This window comes from Schistocerca serialis, chromosome 3, assembly GCF_023864345.2.
Source record: "Schistocerca serialis cubense isolate TAMUIC-IGC-003099 chromosome 3, iqSchSeri2.2, whole genome shotgun sequence".
NCBI lineage: Eukaryota > Metazoa > Arthropoda > Insecta > Orthoptera > Acrididae > Schistocerca > Schistocerca serialis.
The window spans coordinates 895,553,210-895,580,726 of NC_064640.1; the positions used below are offsets into that span (position 1 = coordinate 895,553,210).

The following is a 27,517-nucleotide window of genomic DNA, read 5'->3' on the forward strand; positions in this document are numbered from 1 at the left end:
GTTTTAGACGATAGACCCTGTAGTGGCTGACCGAGCACAAGGCGTAATGCTGCTGAGACAGTTCAGGAAGAAATGGAAACTGTTTTAATTATATCCCGCCACTCACCCCCTTCGAAATCCCCCCTCCCCCCCAAATCCATTCCGAGGATATCTACTTCTAAGTTACTCATGTTGGCAGCTGTTTTTATTCGAATTGTGGAAAATTTGCTGCGTCTTAGTGAATAAATTTCGAAAGGCTGTGTTTAGTGACTCTGCTTTGGCAGTACTGTCTTCTAGCATACTTTACGTATGACCGGAATCTCTTTGGATTCCCTGCCAGGTTTCGAGACAAAGTTCCTTTGTGAAAACTATTATAAGCAGCTGGCGTTGAAGTCCGCGCTAAATTTCGAGCTTCTGTAGAAGATCGCCAAATCTCGGAGGTTTTGCGTTCGTTTGAATTTGGCGTGCTTTTTTTCATTGTTTCTGTAACAATGTTCTGACCCCTGATATAACTTGAACATCAATAAAAGCAAAACAAGGGCAATGCAATGTAGTCGAATTAAACCAGGTGCTTCTGAGGGAATTAGAGTAAGAAATCAGGCAATAAAATCAGCAGATAGGTTTTGCCATTTGGGCAGCAAAATAACTGATGATGGCAGAAATAGAGAGGATATAAAATGTAGACTGGTAGCGAAAAGAAAAGCGTTTCTGAAGAAGAGAAATTTGTTAACATCGAATATAGAGTTAGGTATTAGGAAGTCTCTTCTAAAGATAGTAACGTAGACTGTATACTTGTACGGAACTGAAACGTAGACGACAAAACAGTTAAGGAAAAAATAAAAAGAAAAAAACAGAATAGCAGTTCTTGGACTGGGGTGCTATAGAAGAATGCTGACGGTTAGACTGGTCGATTGCGTAACTAATGAGGGAGTACTGGACAGAACTCGGGAGAAAAGAAATTGGTGGCTAAGCTTGACTAAAAGAAGGGGTTGGTTGATAGGACACATTCTGAAATATCAAGGGATCATCAATATACTTCTGGAGATGCGCCAGCAGTCGCAGCATGTTGACGTTACCCGAAAAGGTAATTTTAGTGAAGCTGTATTATCATAATGGGGAATGTGCTAGTTCAGCGTTACGATCCTATCGCCATAGGAAGGGGATTCGAACGGGTAAAGGTCCGTTGACAAATGCAGCTGTGGCGAGAATGATTTCGAAGTTAGAAGCCACGGGTTGTTTTAGACGATAGACCCCGTAGTGGCTGACCGAGCACAAGGCGTAATGCTGCTGAGGCAGTTCAGGAAGAAATGGAAACTGTAGCGGGTTCGTCTATGGACGGGAAAATCAGCGCTCGTGCAGTCGCACGTCGCACCGGCATTCCATACACTACTGTTTGGTTGGCACTTAGGCGCACCCTCGGATGCTATCCGTACAAAATCCATCGGCATCATGAACCGTTACCTGCCGATTTAGTGAAGCGGAGGGCATTTAAGGTGTGGGCGTTTCAAAAGATGGCGGAAGATGACGATTGGTTGAGTAATGTGTTGTGGACCGACGAACCTCATTTCACGCTCCGAGGGTCTGTCAGTGCCCACAGCTGCAGAATTTGGGCTACTGAAAATCCTAGAACTGTCGTGGAAACTCCATTGCACGACGAGAAAGTCACGGTATGGGTTGGATTTACCACATCTACCGTTATCGGATCTTTTTTCTTAGAGGAAATGCATGATTCTGGTTTTGTAACTGCTACCGTCACGGGTGAGAGGTACGCCGATATGTTACAGAATCGCATCATCTCCAGCCTGGCTGATTAACACCTGCTGGAACAGTGCTGTTCACAGCATTATTCCTCGACTACAGCTATTGTTGAGGAATGATGGTGGACATATTGAGCATTTCCTGTAAAGAACATCATCTTTGCTTTGTCTTAATTTGTTATGCTAATTATTACTATTCTGATCAGATGAAGCGCCATCTGTCTGACATTTTTTGAACTTTTGTAATTTTTTTGTTCTAATAAAACCCCATGTCATTCCAAGCATGCGTGTTAATTTGTACCTCTCTATCTACATTATTCCGTGATTTATTCAGTTTTCAAATTTATACTGACTTTTTGATTCACCCGGTACTTTCTGCGACATTCAATTTTCAACACTCCGCAATCCGCAAAACTATAACTTCACGTTGCTACCCGCCACAATTAAAAATTGTCTAATAACTTGCGACATTGATCATATTCTTCATATTCAGCACAGTTATCCCAAAATGGCATCGCCTATCCTCAATGCGGTTGTTTAAAAAAGTTTCCCCACACCAGATGCCATACTGCAAGATATCCCTGTGGTATTAAATCTGCATAAATGTTTCTATGTCTAGCCACGAGTCCACAGAAACCGCTGACTCGTACATTCATTACGTATATTCCCCATGCATGGAAGACATTTTGTTTGAAAGTCGCTTTCCTGGTGTCTGCGGATACATTTAATATTACAGTGCCTGTGTTATTCCAAATTAAGATGCAATGTTCCTTTGGACATGAATGCATGCCTCACCATTGGTCCAAAGGAAAACTGCATCGTAATTCGGAATAACACAAGTACTGCAATATCGTATAGTACAACTGATTGTTCTTTCCCACTCGAGACTGCAAAAGTTAAGTTAACCCTTTGTTGGATCATCTCAAGGAATCAGCATGTAGGACCTCCTCCTACTTGATCTGTGCAGTTTTCTCGTTGATCTAGTCCCTTGAAGCAGTTCTCGTAGCTTACTGGATTCGTTCAGAGATGCAAATAGCCTACCCACGTGGCTATAAATTGAAGTGGGGTTAGCTAATCTATACTGATGAAAAGAAATCGCAACAGCAAGGAGTTGTGCAACTTCAACGATAATTTGTAGGCGTGTTTCTACATTTGAAAGATGATTCCTATTCAACTTCCGCGCCAGTCGCATAAGAATAGCGCTAGAAGTGCCACTACGAGGATGCAAAACTGGTTTGTTTTAAGTATACGCTGTAACGATCGTGAGCGTTGGTTACCTTTGAGACTGGACGTGCTGAGTTGATGTTAGTTAAGAATGCTTTTCAGGCGACAAAGACGCCATTCTCAACACCTCACGGAGTTCGAGGTCGTGTAATAGGGCTACGAGAAGCTCGATGCTCCTTCCGCGATACTGAAGACAGACTTGGCGGGAATGTAGCCACAGTACATGACTGCTTTCGGCGGTGGTCACGGGAATGTACGGTCGCAAGAAGACCGGGCTCCTGACAGCCACGCAGCACTACCGAGAGGGAAGACAAACGTGTTCGGCGTATGGCTTAGGCACACCGTACTGCATTTGCAGCAGCGATTTGAGCAGCAGTTCGCACCACTGTGACACAAAGAACTGTTAAAAATGGCTCTGAGCACTATGGGACTTAACAGCTGCAGTCATCAGTCCCCTAGAACTTAGAACTACTTAAACCTAACTAACCTAAGGACATCACACACATCCATGCCCGAGGCAGGATTCGAACCTGCGACCGTAGCAGTCGCGCGGTTCCGGACTAAGCGCCTAGAACCGCGAGACCACCGCGGCCAAAGAACTGTTACCAATCGGTTACTTCAAGGACAGCTCAGAGCCAGACGTTCTGTAGCGTGCATTCCACTGACCCCCAACCACCTCCATTTGCGGCTTCAGTGGTGTCGGGCAGGGTGGAGATCTGCTGTGTTTTCTGATGAAAGATGGTTCTGCCTCGGTGCCAGTGACGGCCGTGTGTTGGTTAAAAGAGGCCAGTTGAGGGCCTGCAACCAACCTGTCTGCGTGCTGGACACACTGGACATACTTCTGGAATTATGCTCTGGGGTGCTACTTCGTACGAAAGCAGTAGGACTCTCGTGGTCATCCCACGCAGCCTTGCTGAAAATTTGTACGTCAGTCTGGTGATACTACGTGTTGTGGTGCTATTCATGAAGAGCATTCCATGGGATATTTCCCAAAAGGATAACGCTCGCTCACAAGACCGTGCAGCGTCTCTGGAATGATATGATAACTAAACCGAAACCCTTAGCTGCCGACAGGTGTTGATATCCGTTAATGGGGACAGCTGAAAATGTGTGCCCCGACCGGGACTCGGACACGGGATCTCCTACTTACATGGCAGAGGAGAAATGCGCACCACCCAACATGCACTACATAGTGTCGACATGTTACCTTGCCCATGCCGATCATCCAGTCTCCAATCGACTGCATATGGAAATCACCGAACTACAACTCCAGCATCATTCATGACGAGCATTAACCGTCCCTGTACTGACCGACCAAGCGCAACTTATTTATTTGATTTATTTATTTCATTAACAGTACAGAGCAGCCCACCGCCTTGAAATGTAAGGTGGGTCGGATGCTTCTAAATCTACACTACTGGCCATTAAAATTGCTACACCACGAAGATGACGTGCTACAGACGCGAAATTTAACCGACAGGAAGAAGATGCTGTGATATGCAAATGATTTGCTTTTCAGAGCATTCACACAAGGTTGGCGCCAGTGGCGACACCTACAACGTGCTCATATAAGGAAAGTTTCCAACCTATTTCTCATACACAAACAGCAGTTGACCGGCGTTGCCTGGTGAAACGTTGCTGTGATGCCTACTGTAAGGAGGAGAAATGCGCACCACCACGATTCCGACTTCGATAAAGGTCGGATTGTAGCCTATCGCGATTGCGGTTTATCGTATCGCGACATTGCTGCTCGCGTTGTTCGAGATCCAATGACTGTTAGCAGAATATGGAATCAGTGGGTTCAAGAGGGTAATACGGAACGCCGTGCTGGATACCAACGGTCTCGAATCAATAGCAGTCGAGATGACAGGCATCTTATCCGCATGGCTGTAACGGATCGTGCAGCCACGGCTCTATCCCTGAGTCAGCTGATGGGGACGTTTGGAAGACAACAACCATTGCACGAACAGTTCGACGACGTTTGCAGCAGCATGGACTATCAGCTCGGAGACCATGGCTGCGATTACTCCTGACGCTGCACCACAGACAGGAGAGCCTGCGATGGTGTACTCAACGATGAACCTGGGTGCACGAATGGCAAAACGTCATTTATTCGGATGAATCCAGGTTCTGTTTACAGCATCATGATGGTCGTATCCGTGTTTGACGACATCGCGGTGAACGCACATTGGAAGCGTGTATTCGTCATCGCCATACTGGCGTATCACCCGGCGTGATGGTATGGGGTGCCATTGGTTACACGTGTCGGTCACCTCTTGTTCAAATTGACGGCACTTTGAACAGTGTACGTTCCATTTCAGATGTGTTACGACCCGTGGCTCTACCCTTCAATCGATCCCTGCGAAACCCTACATTTCAGCAGGATAATGCACGACCGCATGTTGCAGGTCCTGTGCGGGCCTTTCTGGATACAGAAAATGTTCGACTGCTGCCGTGGCCTGCACATTCTCTAGATCTCTCACCAACCGAAAACGTCTGGTCAACTGTGGCCGAGCAACTGGCTCGTCACAATACGCCAGTCACTACTCTTGATGTACTGTGGTATCGTGTTGAAGCTGCATGGGCAGCTGTACCTGTACACGCCATCCAAGCTCTGTTTGACTCAATGCCCAGGCGTATCAAGGCCGTAATTACGGCCAGAGATGGTTGTTCTGGGTACTGATTTCTCAGGATCTATGCAGCCAAATTGCGTGAAAATGTAATCACATGTCAGTTCTAGTATAGTATATATGTCCAATGAATGCCCGTTTATCATCTGCCTTTCTTCTTGGTGTAGCAATTTTAATGGCCAGTAGTGTAATAGCAAAGACTTCTCATTGTTACAGTCTTACTGGTGTACAGTTGCTAATGCTTTTTTTAAATAATATAAAGAACAGTCATTGAACTCCATCCCACTAACTGGCACGTCTCCAGTACGACACAACGCATGTACGTTTGCATGCTTGCATTCAACATTCTGGCGGTTACACAAGTTATTAATGTACCAGCATTTCACATTTGCAATGACTTATCTCGCGCTTACATTGACCTGTGATCTTGTAACGTTAATCATTTAACTATATTACCTAGAAAAATATATTCCCGAAATTTCATTAGTCTACATTAACTATTTTTTGGTGTTGCGATTTTTTTCATCCGTGTATTTTGAATAATTATGGGATACCATTACAACGCATTTATTAAAAAATACCGAAAATAGTTTACAATTAAACCCTTTGACATGGTTAATCTCAAGAGCATGGTTTCTCTGAGATCATGGTCTGCATAGTGATCAGTTTCGGATTGCATCCTAACGCCGGCTGAAGTGCTTCGTGCGTAAAAGAAATCTTTATACACTTCATATAACTTCTTAACGATTCGTGCATTGTCGGTACAACATTAACTGTCATTTGTTTCTTCATATAAATAGTTTACTGCATAGCGGATATGGTAAAGAAAACTTAGATGACACTCAAGACCCCCCTAGAATTTAAAATGCCAAAAGAGGCTTTTAATAATTAATATTTGATATTGAAAATTTCTTTGTTTCACACCTAAGTGTTGGTGGGTCCCCTTTAACATCTCTGAACTGGATCCACTCTCATGGTTTACTCGTAGTTCCTCACCCAACTGGCATAGGTTCAGCGCCATATCCCGTTGCCAGTCTCTCTGGCTGAGTCCCAATTGTGGGCACATCTTTCATACTTCCTGCAGTAACGATCTATATTGCTACTTATGAAATCTAGTTATTCGTATTAACGGCAGCATCCCGTTATTGTGTTGAAATACACTCCTGGAAATGGAAAAAAGAACACATTGATACCGGTGTGTCAGACCCACCATACTTGCTCCGGACACTGCGAGAGGGCTGTACAAGCAATGATCACACGCACGGCACAGCGGACACACCTGGAACCGCGGTGTTGGCCGTCGAATGGCGCTAGCTGCGCAGCATTTGTGCACCGCCGCCGTCAGTGTCAGCCTTCAGCCAGTTTGCCGTGGCATACGGAGCTCCATCGCAGTCTTTAACACTGGTAGCATGCCGCGACAGCGTGGACGTGAACCGTATGTGCAGTTGACGGACTTTGAGCGAGGGCGTATAGTGGGCATGCGGGAGGCCGGGTGGACGTACCGCCGAATTGCTCAACACGTGGGGCGTGAGGTCTCCACAGTACATCGATGTTGTCGCCAGTGGTCGGCGGAAGGTGCACGTGCCCGTCGACCTGGGACCGGACCGCAGCGACGCACGGATGCACGCCAAGACCGTAGGATCCTACGCAGTGCCGTAGGGGACCGCACCGCCACTTCCCAGCAAATTAGGGACACTGTTGCTCCTGGGGTATCGGCGGGGACCATTCGCAACCGTCTCCATGAAGCTGGGCTACGGTCCCGCACACCGTTAGGCCGTCTTCCGCTCACGCCCCAACATCGTGCAGCCCGCCTCCAGTGGTGTCGCGACAGGCGTGAATGGAGGGACGAATGGAGACGTGTCGTCTTCAGCGATGAGAGTCGCTTCTGCCTTGGTGCCAATGATGGTCGTATGCGTGTTTGGCGCCGTGCAGGTGAGCGCCACAATCAGGACTGCATACGACCGAGGCACACAGGGCCAACACCCGGCATCATCGTGTGGGGAGCGATCTCCTACACTGGCCGTACACCACTGGTGATCGTCGAGGGGACACTGTATAGTGCACGGTACATCCAAACCGTCATCGAACCCATCGTTCTACCATTCCTAGACCGGCATGGGAACTTGCTGTTCCAACAGGACAATGCACGTCCGCATGTATCCCGTGCCACCCAACGTGCTCTAGAAGGTGTAAGTCAACTACCCTGGCCAGCAAGATCTCCGGATCTGTCCCCCATTGAGCATGTTTGGGACTGGATGAAGCGTCGTCTCACGCGGTCTGCACGTCCAGCACGAACGCTGGTCCAACTGAGGCGCCAGGTGGAAATGGCATGGCAAGCGGTTCCACAGGACTACATCCAGCATCTCTACGATCGTCTCCATGGGAGAATAGCAGCCTGCATTGCTGCGAAAGGTGGATATACACTGTACTAGTGCCGACATTGTGCATGCTCTGTTGCCTGTGTCTATGTGCCTGTGGTTCTGTCAGTGTGATCATGTGATGTATCTGACCCCAGGAATGTGTCAATAAAGTTTCCCCTTCCTGGGACAATGAATTCACGGTGTTCTTATTTCAATTTCCAGGAGTGTAGTAGTAAATAAAAGCTCAGATTAAGAGGAATATCACAAGTTGACTGTCAATAACAGCCTGTAGCACGTATCTTCCAGCAGTCTTTCTAACCTGTGAATGATCCACTTACTGCGGCACAGCTGCTATGCCAAATAAATCCGGGACACAGTTTTCCAGTTACTGTCCTGAATGCACACAGCTGATTACATACCCAACTGGCAGCACGTACCACACGTTATGTCAATGTGTGGAAACGCTTTTCTTGGCCATTGACGTAGCTATGTGCCAACCAGCCTTGAATTCCGTTTACACCTACATCTCCGCATGCCACCGTATGGTGCGTGGTGGAGGGTACACTCTACCACCACTCGTCATTTCCTTTCCTGCTGCACTCGCAAATAGAGCGAGTGAAGAACGACTGTCTATATGAAGATGGTATCTCTTCCCGAAAGAACAGATACCACTGATGACCGTGCAGCGTCTCTGGAATGAAATGATAACTAAACCGAAACCCTTAGCTGTCGACAGGTGTTGATATCCGTCAATGGGGACAGCTGAAAATGTGTGCCCCGACCGGGACTCGGACCCGGGATCTCCTGCTTACATGGCAGACGCTCTGTCCATCTGAGCCACCGAGGGCACAGAGGATAATGCGACTGCAGGGACTTATCCCTTGCACGCTTCCCGTGAGACCCACATTTCTCACTGTCCACAACGTACATTCGTAGTGTTCCTAATAGATATTTGCGCATTCATTGTCTATATGCCTCCGTAGGAGCCCTAATCTTCCGGTCCTCATACCCAATGTACATAGCGGCGGTAGAATCGTTCTGCAGTCAGCCTCAAATTCCAGTTTTCTAAATTTTCACAATAGTGCACCTCGAAAAGAACGTCGCCTTTCCTCCAGGGATTTCCATTTCAGTTCCCGAAGCATCTCTGTAATACTTGCGTGTTGTTTGAACCCACCGGTAACAAATGTAGCCGCGCGGGATTAGCCGAGCGGTCTTAGGCGCTGTGCGGCTGGTCCCGGCGGAGGTTCGAGTCCTCCCTGGGGCATGGGTGTGTGTGTTTGTCCTTAGGATAATTTAGGTGAAGTAATGTGTAAGCTTAGAGACTGATGACCTTAGCAGTTAAGTCCCGTAAGATTTAAAAAAAAAAAAAAAAAAACTAGCGCCGGCAGCTGTGGCCAAGAGGTTCTAGGGTTCTAGGCACTTCAGTTCGGATCCGCGCTGCTGCTACGATCGCAGGCTCGAATCCTGCCTCGGGCATGGATGTGTGTGATGTCCTTAGGTTAGTTAGGGTGTAAGTAGTTCTAAGTCCAGCGGAGTGATGACCTCAGTTGTTAAGTCCCATACTGCTTAGAGGCATTTGAACAATTTTTTTCGCATGTGGAAAACTTCTGTCGAAATTTGACGTACGATGAAAGTTTTAAGTTTAACTGGCTATCCATCATCAGTCTGATCTCACAAGAGCCCGTACCCCACTTTCGACGTTTTCGTCGGTTTTTGAAGTTAAACGTCTCCCTGAGCGAGGCTCATCTTTAACAAGTTTTGGGCCTTTAAAAAATGATTTGTGCCAGAAAAACTTGTGCTCTTTATAAGAAATGTTCCCCATAGGCCTGTTTCAACATTTCGAAGGCCACACTCGCGGAATCCCCAGGTTTAACACAAAGCTTGATGGCATAACGTTGCTCTAAATTCCCTCGTTCCATTTTCGTAACACACGACAAAAACAAAACTTCACTGATGGCGCTCTCAAAAATCATATGATAACTATACGTAGCTGAAACTCGGACTGAGCATCTGGGAGGGATGAATACACGAGTCTGTACAAGTAGAACAACACAGCGTTGCCAGATCGCCCACGGTGTTGCCTGTCTTATCACTCTTCTCACACACCTTGTATGTTTTAATAAATAAGCATGACCTTCAATTTTTTGTTCCAACTGTAATTTCTGTGCACCATTGACCACTAACCCTAACATCAACGCAGGTTAGTCGTGTGTAGATTGAACTACGTTGCGGCTGGTTGGTGTTTTATTTCGAGAGTGACAGCGGGTGACTGTTGGGACAGGTCAGCGGCAGTGGACGGCAGCTTCTCAGTGGTGTGGAACGTGCCTACCTTTATGTGCCGGCGGTACTGGAGCGCAGGCAGCAACCCGTTCTCGACGCTGACCGCGGACTGGGGCATCGAGCAGAACGCGCGCGACAACTTCCGCGGGGACAAGGTGACCATCCTGTACGACCCGGGCTGGTTCCCCGCGCTGCTCAAGGACAGCAGCGGCCAGCTGCAGCCGCGCAACGGAGGGGCGCCGCAGGCCGGAAACCTCTCCGCGCACCTCGCCGCCTTCTCAGCGGAGCTCGACCAGCTCGTCCCAGATCAAGAGTTTGCCGGTCAGTACAACACAATACGAGTGTGCTTTCCTCACCTAACGGAACACCCAGACCGAATATTTATACAGGGTGTATCAAAAAGAATCATCCGATTTAGCACGTCTATAGTTCTGAAACTAATACACTTGCAGGGTGTTACAAAAAGGTGCGGCCAAACTTTCAGGAAACATTCCTCATACACAAATAAAGAAAATATGTTATGTGGACATGTGTCCGGAAACGCCTAATTTCCATGTTAGAGCTCATTTTAGTTTCGTCAGTATGTACTGTACTTCCTCGATTCACCGCCAGTTGGCCCAATTGAAGGAAGGTAATGTTGACTTCGGTGCTTGTGTTGACATGCGACTCATTGCTCTACAGTACTAGCATCAAGCACATCAGTACGTAACATCAACAGGTTAGTGTTCATCACGAACGTGGTTTTGCAGTCAGTGCAATGTTTACAAATGCGGAGTTGGCAGATGCACATTTGATGTATGGATTAGCACGGGGCAATAGCCGTGGCGCGGTACGTTTGTATCGAGACATTTCCAGAACGAAGATGTCCCGACAGGAAGACGTTCGAAGCAATTGATCGGCGTCTTAGGGAGCACGGAACATTCCAGCCTATGACTCGCGACTGGGGAAGACCTAGAACGACGAGGACACCTGCAATGGACGAGGCAATTCTTCGTGCAGTTGACGATAACCCTAATGTCAGCGTCAGAGAAGTTGCTGCTGTACAAGGTACCGTTGACCACGTCACTGTATGGAGAGTGCTACGGGAGAACCAGTTGTTTCCGTACCATGTACAGCGTGTGCAGGCACTATCAGCAGCTGATTGGCCTTCACGGGTACACTTCTGCGAATGGTTCATCCAACAATGTGTCAATCCTCATTTCAGTGCAAATGTTCTCTTTACGGATGAGGCTTCATTCCAACGTGATCAAATTGTAAATTTTCACAATCAATATGTGTGGGCTGACGAGAATCCGCACGCAATTGTGCAATCACGTCATCAACACAGATTTTCTGTGAACCTTTGGGCAGGCATTGTTGGTGATGTCTTGATGGGGCCCCATGTTCTTCCACCTACGCTCAATGGAGCACGTTATCATGATTTCATACGGGATACTCTACCTGCGCTGCTAGAACATGTGCCTTTACAAGTACGACACAACATGTGGTTCATGCACGATGGAACTCCTGCACATTTCAGTCGGAGTGTTCATACGCTTCTCAACAACAGATTCGGTGACCGGTACATTGGTAGAGGCGGACCAATTCCATGGCCTCCACGCTCTCCTGACCTCAACCCTCTTGACTTTCATTTATGGGGGCAGTTGAAAGCTCTTGTCTACGCAACCCCGGTACCAAATGTAGAGACTCTTCGTGCTCGTATTGTGGACGGCTGTGATACAACACGCCATTCGCCAGCGCTGCATCAGCGCATCAGGAATTCCATGCGACGGAGGGTGGATGCATGTATCCTCGCTAACAGAGGACATTTTGAACATTTCCTGTAACAAAGTGTTTGAAGTCACGCTGGTACGTTCTTTGCTGTGTGTTTCCATTCCATGATTAATGTGATTTGAAGAGAAATAATAAAATGAACTCTAACATGGAAAGCAAGCGTTTCTGGACACATGTACACATAACATATTTTCTTTCTTTGTGTGTGAGGAATGTTTCCTGAAAGTTTGGCCGTACCTTTTTGTAACACTCTGTATACAGTAAATTTTGTTTTTTGGTGAACGGGCAACTCAATATGATTCTTTTCATACCTTTTCATAGATGAGATGCATGGCATATGTCAACGTGGTATTCAAATTGTTCCAACACTGCAGCGAGCATGTCTTGAGTTACAGCTTCCATAGCTGCTGTTTGCGATGTGTCAGTTCATTCATTGTTGTTGGTAACGGAGGCACATAAACAGAGCCTTTTATAAACCCCAGCCGGCCGCTGTGGCCGAGCGGCTTTAGGCGCTTCACTCCCGAACAACGCGGTTGCTACGGTCGCAGGTTCGAATCCTACCTCGGGCATGGATGTGTGTGATGTCCTTAGGTTAGTTAGGTTTAAGTAGTTCTAAGTTCTAGGGGACTGATGACCTGAGATGTTAAGTCCCATAGTGCTCAGAGCCATTTGAACAATTTTTTTTTATTTTTTCTATAAACCCGCACAAGAAATAATCACATACAGTCAGGTCCCGTGACCTTGGAGGCCAGTAATGTGAGGCTGAATCATTTGGTCCAGTGCGACAGATGCATCGTTTAGTAATCCTTTCATTTAAAAATTCCCGCACTTCCAGATGCCAGTGTGGTGGTGCCCCATCCTGGCAACACACGCCAGACGGACATCGGGAGCATGTTGAGTTGTCGAGCTGCTCGGCGAACCGATTTCTGCAGACTCCTCGTGAAACTATGGCGGACGCGTTCGACGTCTGTGTCAGACACTCGGGGACGGTCCGGCGATTTGCCTTTACACAGACAATCTGGTTCTCGGAATTGTTCGTGCCATCGTCTAGTGCTCTGTGCTGTAGGAGGATGCACACCATACCTAGTACGAAAGTCACGGTGCCGGCCGGAGTGGCCGAGCGGTTAAAGGCGCTACAGTCTGGAACCGCACGACCGCTACGGTCGCAGGTTCGAATCCTGCCTCGGGCATGGATGTGTGTGATGTCATTACGTTAGTTAGGTTTAATTAGTTCTAAGTTCTAGGGGACTTATGACCACAGCAGTTGAGTCCCATAGTGCTCAGAGCCATTTGAACCAAAGTCACGGTGAACAGTTATTGCTGACCCGCACTGGCAAAACGTGTAACACAATACGCTTTTGCTGTCCCGACACCATTCTTACTCGAACTGAAGTGGGATCACACAGCTGCTACCTAGCATGAACCGTGTAAAACTCGAGAGTTTGCTCTTTCGGACAGTAAGTTGTTCACGCACATTCGCAAATATCGTAATAGTGATCACTTTTATAAATCGAATGATTCTTTTTGATACACCATATATTATGTTCACAATGTGCTGACCGAATGGGTTGGTGGGGGGAGGGGGAGGGGGGGTCGGTTGGAAGAAGAGGGCGAATCGTAGGAAGCAAGCTCCTCGCACTGACTCCCAGCACACGGGAAGCTAAGGAGTGAAAAGCGGTGTGAGGGAACAACCCGGGCTTTCGTCACACAGTGCTGGCACTACAGATGTGCTTAATAACTTGACATTGCACGGCACATCAAACACTTCGTAACACACACGCACATGCACTGTAGGGTTAGATCGCCATTGTTGCCAAAGTCGACCGATTTCTGTCCACTCCGGAACTAGGGAACCCTCGTCCAGGACGCTGTGAACAAATAATGCGTGTAGAACCTTGTCAGGGGAGACAGATTACACTGGATGAGGGGAGGAGAGCCGAACGAGGAACGAGTTAAATTGATCGCCAAACACGTGGCACATACACTACTGGCCATTAAAATTGCTACACTACGAAGATGACGTGCTACAGACGTGAAATTTCACCGACAGGAAGAAGATGCTGTGATATACAAATGATTAGCTTTTCAAGCATTCACACAAGGTTGGCGCCGGTGGCGACACCTACAACGTGCTGACATTAGGAAAGTTTCCGACCGATTTCTCATACACAAACAGCAGTTGACCGTCGTTGCCTGGTGAAACGTTGTTGTGATGCCTACTGTAAGGAGGAGAAATGCGTACCATCACGTTTCCGACTTTGATAAAGGTCGGATGTTAGCCTATCGCGATTGCGGTTTATCGTATCGCGACATTGCTGTTCGCGTTGGTCGAGATCCAGTGACTGTTAGCAGAATATGGAATCGGTGGGTTCAGGAGGGTAATACGGAACGTCGTGCTGGATCCCAACCGCCTCGTAACACTAGCAGTCGAGATGACAGGCATCTTATCGGCATGGCTGTAACGGATTGTGCAACCACGTCTCGATCCCTGAGTCAACAGATGGGGGATGTTTCCAAGACAACAACCATCTGCACGAACAGTTCGAAGACGTTTGCAACTGCATGGACTATCAGCTCGGAGACCATGGCTGCGGTTACCCTTGACGCTGCATCACAGACATGAGCGCCTGCAATGGTGTACTCAACGACGAACCTGGGTGCACGAATGGCAAAACGCCTTTTTTCGGATGAATCCAGGTTCTGTTTACAGCATCATGATGGTCGCATCCGTGTTTGGCGACATCGCGGTGAACGCACATTGGAATCGTGTATTCGTCGTAACCATACTGGCGTATCACTTGGCGTGATGGTATGGGGTGCCATTGGTTACACGTCTCGGTCTCCTCTTGTTCGCATTGACGGCACTTTGAACAGTGGACGTTAATTTCATATGTGTTACGGCCCGTGGCTCTACGCTTCATTCGATCCCTGAGAAACCCTACATTTCAGCAGGATAATGCACGACCGCATGTTGCAGGTCCTGTACGGGCCTTTCTGGATACAGAAAATGTTCGATTGCTGCCCTGGCCTGCACATTCTCCAGATCTCTCACCAATTGAAAACGTCTGGTCAATGGTGGCCGGGCAACTGGCTCGTCACAATACGTCAGTCACTACTCGTGATGAACTGTGGTATCGTGTTGAAGCTGCATGGGCAGCTGTACCTGTACACACCATCTAAAAAGGTTCAAATGGCTCTGAGCACTATGGGGCTTAACATCTATGGTCATCAGTCCCCTTGAACTTAGAACTACTTAAACCTAACTAAACTAAGAACATCACACACATCCATGCCTGAGGCAGGATTCGAACCTGCGACCGTAGCGGTCGCGCGGTTGCAGACTGACGCGCCTAGAACCGTTCGGCCAAAACGGCCTGCTATCTGCAATAATTAAATGAGATTGCAGAGAGATGGTATACGGAATGAGATTTTCACTCTGCAGCGGAGTGTGCGCTGATATGAAACTTCCTGGCAGATTAAAACTGTGTGCCCGACCGAGACTCGAACTCGGGACCTTTGCCTTTCGCGGGCAAGTGCTCTACCAACTGAGCTACCGAAGCACGACTCACGCCCGATACTCACAGCTTTACTTCTGCCAGTACCTCGTCTCCTACCTTACTGGCAGAAGTAAAGCTGTGAGTACCGGGCGTGAGTCGTGCTTCGGTAGCTCAGTTGGTAGAGCACTTGCCCGCGAAAGGCAAAGGTCCCGAGTTCGAGTCTCGGTCGGGCACACAGTTTTAATCTGCCAGGAAGTTTCAGATGGTATACGAGTTATCCCAGTGGCATCTTCTCTAGTATGACAACGAAGGTTATAGTTACATCAAGTTCAGGCATTCCAGAGCCATCAAATGATGTGTAAATACGAAAATGAGTGCAATATTCCTCGTCGATACCAAACGGTGTAACGTCAGCATGTGCGTGAGTTCGATCGGAAGAGAATGATCGGTCAGGGGGGAAAAGGTTGGTGGTATCTCTTAGGTTATACACAGCATATTGCTACGACAGTGATTTTTGTGTAGGACCAGTGGATAAAAACGAGCTTTAAGCAAAGACTTGCGAATAGCGTGCCACGTAAAGTGAACACAGTGCAGAATGTGTCCCATCTTGACTGCATCGTTCTAAGTTCATGGTATTCGCTAGAAGCCGGATCATGGTAACAGACATCATTCTGTGGTTCATTCTACGTCCACTGCTCGACGCCAACTGGTGCAGGTTGGGCTTGTGGCATGCATGGTATTGTTGACCAGAAAACACTACAGTTGCAGACTTCTATTCGTCACGTGAACGCCGTCACCGGCGGGCTATATGACAAAATATAGTTTTTGTTTTATTTTGCAAGTACCATTTCAAACCTATACGCAGCATGAAAATTTCACTCTGCAATGGAGTGTGAACTAATATGAAACTTACTAGCGGATTAAAACTGTGTGCCGGACTGAGACTCGAATTGGCGTCCTTTGCCTTTCGCAGGCAAGTGCTCTATGTTTGAACTACCCGTGCTCAGTCGGTAGCGCACTTGCCCGCGAAAGGAAAAGTTCCCGGCCGGCCGATGTGGCCGAGTGGTTCTAGGCGCTTCAGTCTGGAACCGCGCGACCGCTACGGTCACAGGTTCGAATCTTGCCTCGGGCATGGATGTGTGTGATGTCCTTAGGTTAGTTATGTTTAAGTAGTTCTAAGTTCTAGGGGACTGATGACCTCAGTTGTTAAGTTCCATAGTGCTCAGAGCAATTTTTTTGAAAAGGATCTGAGTTCCAGTCTCGGCCTGGCACACAGTTTAAATCTGCCAGAAAGTCTGTTCTATATGCACAGCAGCGTGCAGATTAGACACTGCCGCGATTATTGCAGTCTGATAGCCTGCGTCGTTAAGTGGCCAAGTGAAGGAATGTCAAGTGTGATGGTTTGGACCACTATTGAATATGGCATGCAATCACGACCCCAACATAGTCGTTGCACTCTTAATATACTAAACCCAGTCCGAACATGCCTTGGAAGGCAGCACCAAACCGAGCGCCATGTGGTCCTCTGCTGGCAGGCGTCACTATACAGGGAGGTCTATCGAACGTAACCGGGCCAAATATCTCACGAAATAAGGGTCAAACGAAAAAACTACAGAGAACGAAACTTGTCTAGCTTGAAGGAGGAAACCAGATGGTTTCCTATGGCTGGCCCACTAGATGGCGCTGCCATAGGTCAAACGGATATCATCTGCGTTTTTTTTTTTAAATACGAGCCCCCATATTTTATTACATATTCGTGTAGTAAGTAAACAAATATGAATGTTTTAGTTGGACCACTTTTATCGCTTTTTGATAGATGGCGGTGTAATAGTCACAAACATATGGCTCACAATTTTAGACGAACAGTTGGTAACAGGTAGGTTTTCTAAATTAAAATACAGAAGGTAGGTACGTTTGAACATTTTATTTCGGTTGTTCCAATGTGATACACGTACCTTTGTGAACTTATCATTTCTGAGAACGCATGCTGTTACAGCGTGATTACCTCTAAATACCACATTAATGCAATAAATGCTCAAAATGTTGTTCATCAACCTCAATGCATTTGGCAATACGTGTAACGACATTCCTCTCAACAGCGAATAGTTCGCCTTCCGTAATGTTCGCACATGCATTGACAATGCGCTGACGCATGTTGTCAGGCGTTGTCGGTGGATCACGATAGCAAATATGCTTCAACTCTCCCCACAGAAAGAAATCCGGAGACGTCATATCCGGTGATCGTGTGGGCCATAGTATGGTGCTTCGACGACCAATCCACCTGACATGAAACACGCTATTCAATACCGCTTCATCCGCACTCGAGCTATGTGCCGGACATCCATCATTTTGGAAGTACATCGCCATTCTGTCGTGCAGTGAAACATCTTGTAGTAACATCGGTAGAACATTACGTAGGAAATCAGCATACATTGCACCATTTAGATTGCCATCGATAAAATAGGAGCCAATTATCCTTCCTCCCATAATGCCGCACCATACATTAACCCGCCAAGGTCGCTGATGTTCCACTTGTCGCAGCCATCGTGGATTTTCCGTTGCCCAATAGTGCGTATTATGCCGGTTTACGTTACCGCTGTTGGTGAATGACGCTTCGTCGCCAAATAGAACGCGTGCAAAAAATATGTCATCGTCCCGTAATTTCTCTTGTGTCCACTGGCAGAACTGTACACGACGTTCAAAGTCGTCGCCATGCAATTCCTGTTGCATAGAAGTATGGTACGGGTGCAATCGATGTTGATGTAGCATTCTCAACACCGACGTTTTTGAGATTCCCGATTTTCGGGCAATTTGTCGGCTACTGATGAGCGGATTAGCCGCGACAGCAGCTAAAACATCCACTTGGGCATCATCATTTGTTGAAGGTCGTGGTTGACGTTTCGCATGTGGCTGAAAACTTCCTGTTTCCCTAAATAACGTAACTATCCGGCGAACGGTCCGGACACTTGGATGATGTCGTCCAGGATACCGAGCAGCATACATAGCACACGCCCGTTGGGCATTTTGATCACAATAGCCATACATCAACACGATATGGACCTTTTCGACAGTTGGTAAACGGCCCATTTTAACACGGGTAATGTATCACGAAGCAAATACCATCCGCACTGGCGGAATGTTACGTGATACCACGTACTTAAACGTTTGTGACTATTACAGCGCCATCTATCACAAAGCGAAAAAAGTAGTCCAACTAAAACATTAATATTTCTTTACATACTACACGAATATGTAATAAAATATGGGGGTTCCTATTTTTTTAAAAAACGCAGTTGATATCCGGTTGACCTATGGCAGCGCCATTTATCGGGCCAACCATAGCGCCATCTGGTTTCCCCCTTCAAGCTAGACAAGTTTCGTTTTTTGTAGTTTTTTCGTTTCATGCTTATTTCGTGAGACATTTGGCCCGGTCACTATCAGTGGACCACCCTGCATACACTGGTATGTGTGCTTCTCGATTAAGTAGCTCTTCAATTAGCCCCACAAGGGCTGCGTGCACCCTGCTGGCCTTCAGCGCTCGGCACACCTGTACGCCATCAGAGTGGTAGCCAAGCTCGACAGTGCTTAATTTTTGTCATCTAGCAGGAACCGGTGTTACCACTGCAGCAAGGCCGTTGTCCACTGCATTCTGAATAATTACCGCTAAATCAGTGAACCTTGAATGGCCAGGATACCGTCCATCATTCAAGTAACTCTACAAGTCATATTTCAGCATGACATGACTGGCATAGAGGACGAGGAATGTGTCAGATCTTTTCGAAAAACCGTACCTGCCAGTATTTCTACACTACTGGCCATTAAAACTGCTACACCACGAAGATGACATGCCACAGACGCGAAATTTAACCGACACGAAGAAGATGCTGTGATGTGCAAATGATTAGCTTTTCAGAGCATTCACACAAGGTTGCCGCCGGTGGCGACACCTACAACGTGCTGACATGAAGAGAGTTTCCACCCGATTTCTCATACGCAAGCGGCAGTTGACCGGCGTGGCCTGGTGAAACGTTGTTGTGATGCTTCGTGTAAGGAGGAGAAATGCGTACCATCACGTTTCCGACTTTGATAAACATCGGTTTGTAACCTATCGCGATTGTGGTTTATCGTAACGCGACATTGCTGCTCGCGTTGTTCGAGATCCAATGACTGTTAGCAGAATATGGAATCGGTGGGTTCACGAGGGTAATACGGAACGCCGTGCTGGATCTCAACGGCCTTGTATCACTAGCAGTCGAGATTACAGGCATCTTATCCGCATGGCTGTAGCGGATCGTGCAGCCACGTCTCGATCCCTGAGTCAACAGATGGGGACGTTTGCAAGACAACAACCATCTGCACCAACAGTTCGACGACGTTTGCATCAGTATGGACTATCAGTTCGGAGACCATGGCTGCGGTTACCCTTGACGCTGCATCACAGACAGGAGCGCCTGCAATGGTGTACTCGACGACGAACCTGGGTGCACGAATGGCAAAACGTCATTTTTTCGGATGAATACAGGCTCTGTTTACAGCATCATGATGGTCGCTTCCGTGTTTGGCGACATCGCGGTGAACGCATATTGGAAGCGTGTATTCGTGATCGCCATACTGCCGTATCACCCGGCGTGATGGTATGGGGTACCACTGGTTACTCGTCTCGGCCACCTCTTGTTCGCACTGACGGCACTTTGAACAGTGGACGTTGCATTTCAGATGTGTCACGACCCGTGGCTCTACCCTTCATTCGATCCCTGCGAAACCCTACATTTCAGCAGGACAATGCACGACCGCATGTTGCAGGTCCTGTACGGGCCTTTCTGGATACAGAGAATGTTCGACTGCTGCCCTAGCCTGCACATTCTCCAGATCTCTCACCAATTGAAAACGTCCGGTCAACTGTGGCCGAGCAACTGCTTCGTCACAATACGCCAGTCACTACTCTTGATGAACTGTGGTATAGTGTTGAAGCTGCATGGGCAGCTGTACCTGTACACGCCATCCAAGCTCTCTTTGACTCAATGCCCATGCGTATCAAGGCCGTTATTACGGCCAGAGGTGGTTGTTCTGTGTACTGATTTCTCAGGATCTATGCAGCCAAATTGCGTGAAAATGTAATCAAACGTCAGTTCTAGTATAATATATCTGTCCAATTAATACCCGTTTATCATCTGCATTTCTTCTTGGTGTAGCAATTTTAATGGCCAGTAGTGTATAAACAGCGGGTACGTGTGGAATCATACTGATTCTCCTCACTGTTTTGCCACCTACTGGGCTTCGCATTAAGCTATATTGAGGTGACAAATGTCATGGGGTACCTCCTAATATCGTGTCGGGCCTGCTTTTGCCCGGCGTAGTGCAGCAACCCGACGTGGCATGGACTCAACAAGTCGTTGGAGGTCCTCTGCAGAAATATTGAGCCATACTGCCTCTACAGCTGTCCATGGGTCTGCACATTCAAACCCTACCATCTGTTCTTAGCGCTGAAGTCGGAACTTACCTGACAGGACCACGGTTTTCCAGTCGTCTAGGGTCCAACCGATATGGTCACGAACCCATGAGAGGCGCTGCAGGCGATGTCTTGCTGTTAGCAAAGGACTCTCATCGGTCGTCTGTTGCAATAGCCCATTTACGCCAAATTTCGCAGCACTGTTCTGTCAGATCGTTCGTCATTCGTCTCACGTTGATTTCTGTAGTTATTTCACGCAGAGTTGCTTGTCTCTTAGCGCTGACAACTCTACGCATACACCACTGCACTCGGTCGTTAAGTGAAGACTTTCGGCCACAGCATTGTCCGTAGTGAGAGGTAATGCCTGAAATTTGTTACTTTCGGCGCACTCTTGACACTGTTGACCTCGGTATGTTGAATTTCCTAACGGTTTCCGGAATGGAATGTCTCATGCTTCTAGATCCAACTACCATTTCCCTTTCAATGTCTGTTAATTCCCAACATGCGACCATTACCACTTCGGCGACCTTTTCGCGTGAGTACAAATGGCAGCTCCGCTAATGCACTGCCTTTTATATTTTGTGTACGCGATACTACCGCCACCTGTATGCTTACTTGCATACCGCTATCCTATTACGTTTCTCACCACAGTGTATAAGGACTAGTGGACTAATCTCGACCAGTCCTGAGAAACAGTCGTCAAGAATCTGCTTATTGCCGCGCCGAGTGACCGCGTGGTTTGAGGCGCCATGACACGGATTGCGCGGCCCCTCCCGCCGGAGGTTCGAATCCTCCCTCGGGCATGGGTGTGTGTGTTGTCATTATCATAAGTTACTTTAAGTAGTGTGTAAGTCTAGGGACCGATGACTTCAGCAGTTTGGTCCTTTAGAAATTCACTCACATTCAAAACATTTTTATACTGCTTATCACTCAACACCTAGTGTGGTAGCACTCCTTACAGTTGAAAACTTCATTTGGCTTCTCCTTCTTTTAATTGGGAGATTGCGCACAGATCAACGATATCAATGAAAATATTTGCTGTAATTATACATTCACTGGAAACGAAACAGCAATCCAAACGCTTGTGGCTGAAGCGTTCTCGAACAACAGGAGGATCCGAGAAAAAAACTGATCTACGTGCCTATTTGTAACACCTGACAGGCAGAAAGTCACCACTTGGCTAAAAACAAGATATTGGTAGAACTTCACCCTTGTGAAGACCAGGACTTGAACACGGGTTTCCTCGTTACTAACATATGTGCTGTCCACTACACTACCCTGCCATAATGGCTACCATGCCTCCATGGATTATCCTAGTCCAACGCCTTCCCAAACACAAACTTTAATTAACGCCTCAGCCAATCTTGGTTTTTCCCTTCTCAAATCGTCAGTACTGCCGAGGTTCTCCGATACTGGAAGATAAAGATGAGATAGAATAAGTCTCCAGAAAAATTTAATTCCATCAGAGTAATAGTTCACTCTTCCTGTTTTTAAACTTAGTCACATACCGTACTCTTCATCCTTCAATTTTTGATCAGGTCCGATCTCTAACAACACCTGGACTCTCATTCGGGAGGTCGACGGTTCAAATCCTCGTCCGGCCATCGAGATCTAAGTTTTTCGCGATTTCCCTAAATCAAAAAATGTTCAAATGTGTGTGACATCTTATGGGACTTAACTGCTGAGGTCATCAGTCCCTAAGCTTACACACTACTTAACCTAAATTATCCTAAGGACAAACACACACACCCATGCCCGAGGGACAACTCGAACCGCCGCCGGGACCAGCCGCATCCGTAAATTACTCCATGCAAATTCCGGGATGGTTGCCTTGAAAGGGCAGGCAGATTACCTTACCAACCGTTGAAACAACCGGAGATGGTGCTCAGTTGCTAATGACCGCGTTGTCAACGAGGCGTTAAACCCTAATTTCCTTTCCTTCTTTAAAACAAGTGGACTTCGTCTGCACATAGCTTTAACAAGTTTTTCGCAACCGGGTACACTACAGGTTCGGCGATAAGTCTCCTTAGCCCTGTAACCCCTGTTTTGTATCAAATGCTATTATGCAAGCTGGTAGCTATGTTATTTCTTATCAGTCGTTGTAATCAGCTGTTGGAATTGAGATTTATGTGTTTTCACAGTTGAGTTTTAATTTGTAGCCATGGCATGTGTGAACGGTCATAATTACACTGTTGAGGAGCTCTTAGTGGCAAGTGTGTTGGTGCACGAACAACACACAGCTTAGGCAATGAGACAGATTATGGCAGCATTCCACGAAAGATTTAACAAGCCTCCACCTCGAAAGGCAACACTTCTAGATTGGGAAAGACGTGCATTTACTTTTGGTAGTGTTAAAGAAAAGCCGCGGGGTGGAAAGAAGAAGACACTAGAGGAAATAATGTGCCAGAGTCTTTGCTTCGATTGAACAATCTCCTAAGAAGTTGACACGCATACCTGCTTCGCAACTCGGTATACCGAGGACAAAAATGCGAGAGCACATGTGAATAGATCTTAAGATCAGACCTTTTCAACCGGAGTTCGTAAACGAGTTATCGGATACAGCCGGAATGAGCGCGTTTTAGCATGCAGTGCTTTGTTAAATCAACTTCAAAATGTAATGCACCGTACCAAGATTATGTTTCCAGACTAATACGCCATTTATCGCAGCGCACGTGCTATAAACATTGTCGTTTGGGCCAAAGGGAATCCTCATTACAAAAACGAGTTAGAAACGAACCCGTCTCTCGTAATGACATGGGCAGTGATGACATCACAACGCCTGCTTGGACTGCACTTTTTTTGAAGGGACTGTGAATGGTACAAATTATTTACACATGTTACAAACATGGTTAGTACCTCAGCTTAAGGAAAGGGGCTTCAAAGACGGCATTTCGCTGCAGCGAAATGGAGCGACTCCTCACTACGCCCTTGCACTACGCGAGTTCCTGTTCCTAAATGAACACTTTCCAGGACAGTGGATAGGTTGTGGTTCATTAGAAGCACCAGTCCCTTGAAATGGACACTAAGAAGTCGTAGCCACACCACGTTAAGGGGAGTCATTAAGGCTTATGTATCTTCACTTCATTATGCTACAAACGAAGAACTGCACATTACTGTAGTGGACGCATTTCCCACAATAACACCGGACATGTTCAAAAATTTGTCAACAAGAACGTGGAGCCGTATGGAAATGTTTTACAGTGTGATGTGGAAGAGACCAATATAGAGAACTTAATACGTAAATAAGTACTTGTGCTAATTCCAATTAAATGACTTAGCACTCCATATAAGGGGTAAGGGGAATTTTCACCCACTCTGAATACAGGGTGAAACAACTAAATCTTGCCCAGCAAATACTGCGGAAAATGAAAGTCCTACTGATATGCGGCTTCCAGAGAATGTGTTGGTAGTCAAGGGCTCGTATCGTTAGCCAATTAACAGATTTTAATAATACTTAGAAAGTAGATTTTTTGTGCAAACATACACCCTTTTAAATGGAATAATGCTACTGACGTTAACAAACTAAAAGTAGATTAAATCAGAATGAGAGTGGTGTTCGTTGCTGGATTCTAGTGGGAGTCGTTTACGAGATATCGTATTTTGAGAAGTTCCCACATCGAGACATGTACAATACCTGCGGTACTCATCAACACAAGTGCATACACTACTTATGTGGATTCTGATCAGTAACGAGGCAACTGACCATCACAGGTTGTGTTCAGAATAACCACCGGCAGCGACAATACACGCTTCCAGTCTGGTATGGAACAACTGTTGCACACGTGCTTGCATTGCAGCGGAGATGTCCTAGCAGGCTTGCAGTAATACGTCGTTGCATATCATCGGGTGTTTGGTACCTCCTCAAAGACAGCGTTTTTCAGCTATCCCCACAGAAAAAAGTCTATAGGCGTCAAACCCGGGGAACGGGCTGGCCAAGGTAGAGGACCTCTGGGTCCAATCCATCGAGTTGGAAAGAATTCGTGAAGACGTGCTGCAATACTTCGTGCACTGTGGGCTGGACAGTCATCATGTTGGTACTGCAGGTTCCACCCAGTCTGCAGAGGAACGTCTTCTAGCATCTGTGGAAGATGGTCTGTTAGGAGGCTGCGATGCTTGTGTGCGTTCAGTGTTCCGTCTATGAAGAACGGGCCTATGAGCTGATGATTTACTATCCAACACCACATGTTTGCACTCCATGGACGCTGAAGTTACACCTGACAAAGCCAAAGGGGATTGTCAGCAGACCAGTAGTGCATGTTTCGGCGGTTTACCTGGCCCTCATTGGTAAATGTTGATTCGCTACTAAAGAAGATACATGATATATCTGGAGTAACCTAGCTTAATGCCAATGTACAGAAGTTAACACGATTCTCATAATCATTTCCATGCAGTTCTTGATGGAGAGAGATGTGATAGGGATGGAACCTACACTATGTGATCAAAAGTATTCAAGTTAGTGGCGCCCTCCATCGGTAGTGGAATTCAGTATGGTGTTGGTCCACCCTTAGTCTTGATGACAGCTTCCATTATCGCAGGTACACGTTCAGTCAGGTGCTGGAAGGTTTCTTGGGGAAAGGCAGCCCATTCTTCACGGAGTGCTGCCCTGAGGAGAAGTATCGATTTCGGTCGGTGAGGCCTGGCACGAAGTTGGCGTTCCAAAACATCCCAAAGGTGTTCTATAGGATTCAGGTCAAGACTCTGTGCAGGCCAGTCCACTACAGGAATGTTGTTGTCGTGTAACCACTCCCCCACAGGCCGTGCATTATAAACGGGTGCTCGATCGTGTTGAAAGATGCAACCGCCATCCACGAACTGCTCTTCAACAGTGGGGAGCAAGAAGGTGCTTAAAACATCAATGTAGGCCTGTACTGTGATAGTGCCACGCAAAACAACAAGGGGTGCATGCCCCCTACATAAAAAACACAACCACATCATAACACAACCGCCTCCTAATTTCACTGTTGGCACTACACACGCTAGCAGATGGCGTTCACCAGGTATGCGCCATACCCACACCCTGCCATCGGATCGCCGCATTGTGTAACGTGATTCTTCACTCCACACAACGTTTTTCCACTGTTCAGTCGTCCAATGTTTACGCTCCTTACATCAAGCGAGTCGTCGAATGGCATTTCACGGCGTGATGTGTGGCTTATGAGCAGCCGCTCGACCATGAAATCCAAGTTTCTCACCTCCCGCCTATCTGTCATAGTACTTGCAGTGGATCCTGATGCAGTTTGGAATTCTTGTGTGATGGTCTGGATAGATGTCTGCCTATTATACATTGCGACCCTCTTCAACTGTCGGCGGTCTCTGTCAGTCAACAGACGAGGTTGGCCTGTACGCTTTTGTGTTTTACGTGACCCTTCACGTTTCTACTTCACTATCATATCGGAAACAGTGGATCTAGGAATGTTTAGGAGTGTGGAAATCTCGCGTACAGATATATGTCACAAGTGACACCCAGTCACCTGACAACGTTCGAAGTCCGTGAGTTCCGCGGAGCACCCCATTCTTCTCTCTCACGATGTCTAATAGCTACTGAGGTCGCTGATATGGAGTACCTGGTAGTACGTGGCAGCACAATGCACTTAATATGAAAAACGTATATCGTTCGGGGTGTCCGGATACTTTTGATCACATAGTGTATGTCAGTGGAGAGTGCGTAGGACACTTTCCTGACTCATTCCACTTCCTCGTGAGATTGCACATGAACTAACGTGCGGATCAACTGCAACAGCAGCAAGAACATTAATTTCCCCCTCTTGTGTTGTCACTTGTTTCTTTCTGTTACATTGTCTAGTTGGTACACAGTTTCACGTAACTGGATGAAGATGTTGATAAATACTTGCCGAGATGGTTGACGTTTATTGGGGTATCTTGCTGTATGCACCATACAAGAACGAACTGCATTCTTCCTACTCTCTACATACACCGTGAGCATCTTAGCTTTTTCTACATTACTAAATCGCATCTTCCTCTCACGAGTGTCACACACTACTTGACAGGCAAGTCACAATGCACTCAAGGAATACACAAGCACGTTGTATGCAAAAATAACAACATCGTACCTAGCAACTGCGGCGGTTGAAGGGCACAAACAAGTGTCGGTGTGGGAACTTTACAAAATACGATACCTCGTACACTAGAATCCTGCACAAGCACCACTGACATTCTAATTTACCCTACTTTTAGTTTATTAATGTTAATAGGCATCGTTCCATTTAGTTTGTTAATGTCGATAGACATTGTTACACTTAAAAAAGTAGTATGTGTTTGCACAAAAATACACTTCTAACTATTATTGCAATTTATTGATTGGCTAATAAAACGAGTCCTTGACTACCAATCTGTTGTGTACAAAGTTCCGCGTAATCAGCGCGTACACAACTTTCCCACTAGAGCGCGCCCCGCTAAGCACAACAGCGCAGGTCCAGCTCTCGTCCGTCTCCGCTCTACGAGATGGCGCTGCCATAAAGACGGACCAAATTCTGCTTCCGCCGATCCGCGTATTAATATGTAACGCAGCCAATGAGATTGCTGCTAACGTAGAACCTTTTCTCCTCGT

The 27,517-nt window shown here is 46.9% G+C and overlaps 1 protein-coding gene, 1 long non-coding RNA gene and 1 other non-coding gene across 4 annotated transcripts in view; 1 reads left to right on the top strand and 2 right to left on the bottom strand.

Annotated features, from left to right (window-relative positions):
* Nucleotides 1-10,345, bottom strand: part of LOC126471144 (uncharacterized) — a 265,310-nt gene extending 254,965 nt beyond the window's left edge. Inside the window, exon 1 of the long non-coding RNA XR_007586299.1 lies at nucleotides 10,280-10,345. This is a non-coding gene — a long non-coding RNA (uncharacterized LOC126471144). The remainder of the gene's footprint in view (nucleotides 1-10,279) is intronic.
* The window catches only part of LOC126471139 (hyaluronidase B-like), a 213,028-nt gene that overhangs the window by 144,773 nt on the left and 40,738 nt on the right, over nucleotides 1-27,517 (top strand). For both annotated transcript variants that reach the window (XM_050099233.1, XM_050099234.1), the window contains exon 2: nucleotides 10,232-10,551. In XM_050099233.1, the coding sequence (XP_049955190.1) occupies nucleotides 10,232-10,551 (320 nt within the window). The remainder of the gene's footprint in view (nucleotides 1-10,231; nucleotides 10,552-27,517) is intronic.
* On the bottom strand, nucleotides 8,724-8,798 carry Trnat-ugu (transfer RNA threonine (anticodon UGU)). Its single transcript has one exon. It is a non-coding gene; the product is annotated as a tRNA-Thr (tRNA).